At 23.4% G+C, this 4,129-nt stretch overlaps 1 protein-coding gene across 1 annotated transcript in view; it reads left to right on the forward strand.

The window, feature by feature from the left end:
- Positions 1-4,129, forward strand: part of LOC117178039 (phosphatidate cytidylyltransferase, photoreceptor-specific) — a 36,822-nt gene that overhangs the window by 14,046 nt on the left and 18,647 nt on the right. The window contains exons 5-6 of the mRNA XM_033369242.1: positions 897-1,049; positions 1,136-1,267. Of these exons, the coding sequence (XP_033225133.1) occupies positions 897-1,049; positions 1,136-1,267 (285 nt within the window). The remainder of the gene's footprint in view (positions 1-896; positions 1,050-1,135; positions 1,268-4,129) is intronic.

Raw genomic sequence — 4,129 nt, forward strand, 5'->3', positions numbered from 1 at the left:
TTTTGAAAATTAAAATTCGAAAATTTTTTCTAAAGCCTCCAGGGGACTTCGTTTTCGCACGAAAAAATTTTATGTGCCCTTATTGCATCCGCACCCACAATTCTGAACCGAAAATATAATATCAGAGTTTTCAACCAAAAAAAAGAACTTTTAATCCAAAATAGTTTGATTTACTTATCGGATTCTATTGGAAATGGTGGTCTACCATTTCGCCATCTGGTGCCGAAACTGGAACCAGAAAGAGTGGGTACAGTTTTAAAGATTTATTTTAATTTTTTCATCAAAGTGTTTTGTTGAAATATGTAAAAAAAACAATTATTTCATTTTTTCATGTAAATTTCAATGCATTGTAAGCTTAAATATACTTCAATTAATGTATGTAGCGTCAAATTTTATTTTATTTTATATTTTTACTTGACTTTTAGATCATATTTCTTGTATAAATGAATAAAAATGTACTTTGAGTTCATTTATTCTACAAAATATGTCCGTTTAAGTTTATAATCTCTAGAAAATCACAATAAATAGACAAATAATTGTTTTTTTTTATTTTAGTAGAAAAATATTTCTGTCAAAAATGTGTTTTTTCATTCTGTAATATGTAAGTTCCATCTAAAACCCTTTGTTTCCGATAAAGACCTATTTTTATTATCCAATAAATACTTGAAACTCCGCAAAAAAAATCATCAAAACACTCTTAGGCACAAATTAAAATGCATCTTAAAAATCGTACCTATTCTTTCTGGTTCGGATTTTTGTCACCAGGTGGCGTATCGCAGTGTAACCATTTCCAATTAAAGGGAAATTTTTTGAAAACGGGGGAAAAAAGGAGAAATAGAAAATATCAACATTACTGTCTGATTCTATATTATTATTATTTTTTTTTACTTTTATAGATGGCGTACGTAATGTGTCAATACCGCTACTTTGTTTGTCCCATTGAATACAGCGAAACTATTGGTCGAATGACCATGGACTGTGAACCATCATATTTATTTAAACCACAAGAATATACTTTGCCAGAAACCATACAGACTGTAACAAAATTGGTACGATATTTAATGCTCTTATCTTTTTTATTTTGTTTATTAAATCGAAAAGAGTTATTACTTGATAAATATATATTTCTTTGCAGATCAACTCGAAAACTACAATCACAATTTATCCTTTCTTATTGCACTCTCTGTCGATGTCAGTATTTAGTTCTGTAATAGGACCTTTCGGAGGATTTTTCGCCAGTGGATTCAAGAGGGCATTCAAAATTAAGGTAAATTCACTCCCGGATAGAATTATTAAATTCCCAAGAATTTATGATTTCTAACAATATTTTTATTGTTCAGGTTACATCAGCGGTTGATTATAAATTATTTTCTAGCTCAGAAATATTCTGGAATTTAAAATATGCAAAGCAGTAGCTCATTAATTATTAAATTATTAAAAATTTTCAAGTGTATTTATTTATTTATTTTAAAAAAAGTTTTTTCTACTTTAAAAGATAACTCTTTAACAAAACATTAGAATTTTCAACAAAATAATTGAATTTTTAACATAATACAATATTCAACCTAAAAAGATAAATTCCCAAACGAAAAAGTGTTATATTTTATATTTTAATAAAAAAAAAAAAAGAATGAAATTTATACAACAAAAGAAAAGAATTTTATAACCAAAAAGACGAATTTCCAACAAACAAAAATTTTTCACTCAAAAAATAAATAAAAGTTTATCTAAATTATTGAACCTTCAAACCAGAAGACAAATTTTCTTTACAAAAATTCAATTTTCAAACAAAGAAATATGATTGTTCAGCAAAAAATTAATTTTCCACGAAACTGATGCAATTTTACGCAAAAAAAGGAAATTTCAAACTAAAAAATACGAATCTTAAAAAATGGTAAAGTTCTGTTTTATGTTAAAAAATGAATTCTAAAAAAAAGAAGTATTTTCCACTAAGCAGTTAAATTTTCAAACAGACATTTTTTAACAAATAGTTGAATTTTCCACCCAGAAAGACGATTTTTAAAGTAAAAGAAAATTTTCAATCCAAAATGCATCAATATTCGACAAAAAAATATTCATTCGAAATAGATTTTTTGAACCAAGAGGTTAATTTTAAACAAAAAGAAGGTGACTTTTTAAGAACCTAGTTCAATTTTCAATAAAATAAATAAACTTTCAAATAATTTGTAGAATTTTGAACTAAACGCCAGAAATATAATAGTAGACTTTTCAATACAAATTATTAACTTTCAAATATAAAAGGTGAATTTTCAGCAACTAAAAAAAAAAAATTGTCTACCGAAAGACAAATTTTTCAAACAAAAAAAATGAATTTTCTACAAAAGTATAAATTTTCGACCAAAAACGATGATTTTTTCAAAAAAAAAATCCTTAAATTTTCACAAAAAGTATGTTTTTTAAGTGAAAGAGATTATTTTTCAAACAAAAATACAATAATAGACTTTACAAATAAAAAGAATTAATTTTCAATCAAAAAAGATGAATGTTCAACCAAAAAAGACTAATTTTCAATTTAAAAAATGCATTTTCTGCCAAACAATATAATTTTTCGTCTAAAAACGATTACTTTTTAACAAAAGACTTTAATTTTCAATAAAATAGTTCAATCTTTAACTAAATAGTAGAATTTGTAACCAAAAAGTATCATTTTAAACTTGGTTGAAAGTTGAACGATTTTTTTTAAATTTCATTTTTTTTCTTTTCAAGATTCATAATTTTAGGTGAAAGTTCGTTTATTTTTTTGGTGAAAAAATTAAATTAAAAATTCTTTTTGTTGTAAACAAGTTTTTTTGTTTTGTTATTTCATGTTATTGTTATTAAAATTAAATTGTTTGATAGAGAATTAGGCTTATTGGTTTGAAATTTGAAAAAATTGGTATAAAATTAAACTGTTTTGTAGAAAATTCATTTTCGTTTTTATTGAAAATTCATTCTCAATGAAAATTCATCTCCATTTTTGGTTAGAAATTCAACTTTTTTGGTTAAAAACACCAGAAATATAATAGCAGACTTTTCACTACAAATTATTAACTTTTAAATATAAAAGGTGAATTTTCAACAAATAGAAAAAAGATTTGTCTACTGAAAGATAAATTTTTCAAAAAAAAATATGAATTTTCTACAAAAGTATAAATTTTCGACCAAAAACGATGATTTTTTCCAAAAAAATCGTTAAATTTTTACAAAAAGTATGTTATTTGATAAGCGGAATAAAACAGTATATAATATACAAATATAAAATTTTCAAATGTATTTATTTAAAAAAAAAAAGTTTTTTCTACTTTAAAAGATAACTCTTTAACAAAACATTGGAATTTCAAACAAAATAATTGAATTTTTAACATAATACAATATTCAACCTAAAAAGACAAATTCCCAAACGAAAAAGTGTTATATTTTATATTTTAATAAAAAAAGAATGAAATTTATACAACAAAAGAAAAGAATTTTAAAACCAAAAAGACGAATTTCCAACAAACAGAGATTTTTCACTCAAAAAATAAATAAAAGTTAATCTAAAATATTGAACCTTCAAACCAGAAGACAAATTTTCTTTACAAAAATTCAATTTTCAAACAAAAAAAATATGAGTGTTCAACAAAAAATTAATTTTTCACGCAAGTGATGCATTTTTGCGCAAAAAAAGGAAATTAAAACAAAAATTTTGCACAAAAAGGGCTAATTTTAAACTGTTAAAAAATGAATTCTAAAGAAACCAAAAAAAGAAGTGTTTTAAACAAATTAGTTAAATTGTCAAGAAAAGAAGAAAAAATTTAACCAAAAAGTTGCATTTTTATTTTTAAAAAATAAAATTTTCTATATAACAGATGATGTTTTAAATCTAAAAGATAAATTTTCAAAAAAAGTTGGTTTTCTGTTGAAAAAGATTTTAGTCGAGTTTTCAGGATCAAACTATGAATTTTTTAACAAGAAATAATTTTCTACCAAAGAATTGAATTTTTAATCTAAAAAGACGAATTTTTAACCAAATTGTTTAATTCTCTAACAAATAGTTCTTCTTTATTCATAATGTGTCCCCTAAGGGTTTACATGACTTCCATTCCTTACAATCTTTCCGTTTACATCTATATATTTTTTACAATCTTAT

Source organism: Belonocnema kinseyi, chromosome 8 (genome assembly GCF_010883055.1).
Source record: "Belonocnema kinseyi isolate 2016_QV_RU_SX_M_011 chromosome 8, B_treatae_v1, whole genome shotgun sequence".
NCBI classification, from domain to species: domain Eukaryota; kingdom Metazoa; phylum Arthropoda; class Insecta; order Hymenoptera; family Cynipidae; genus Belonocnema; species Belonocnema kinseyi.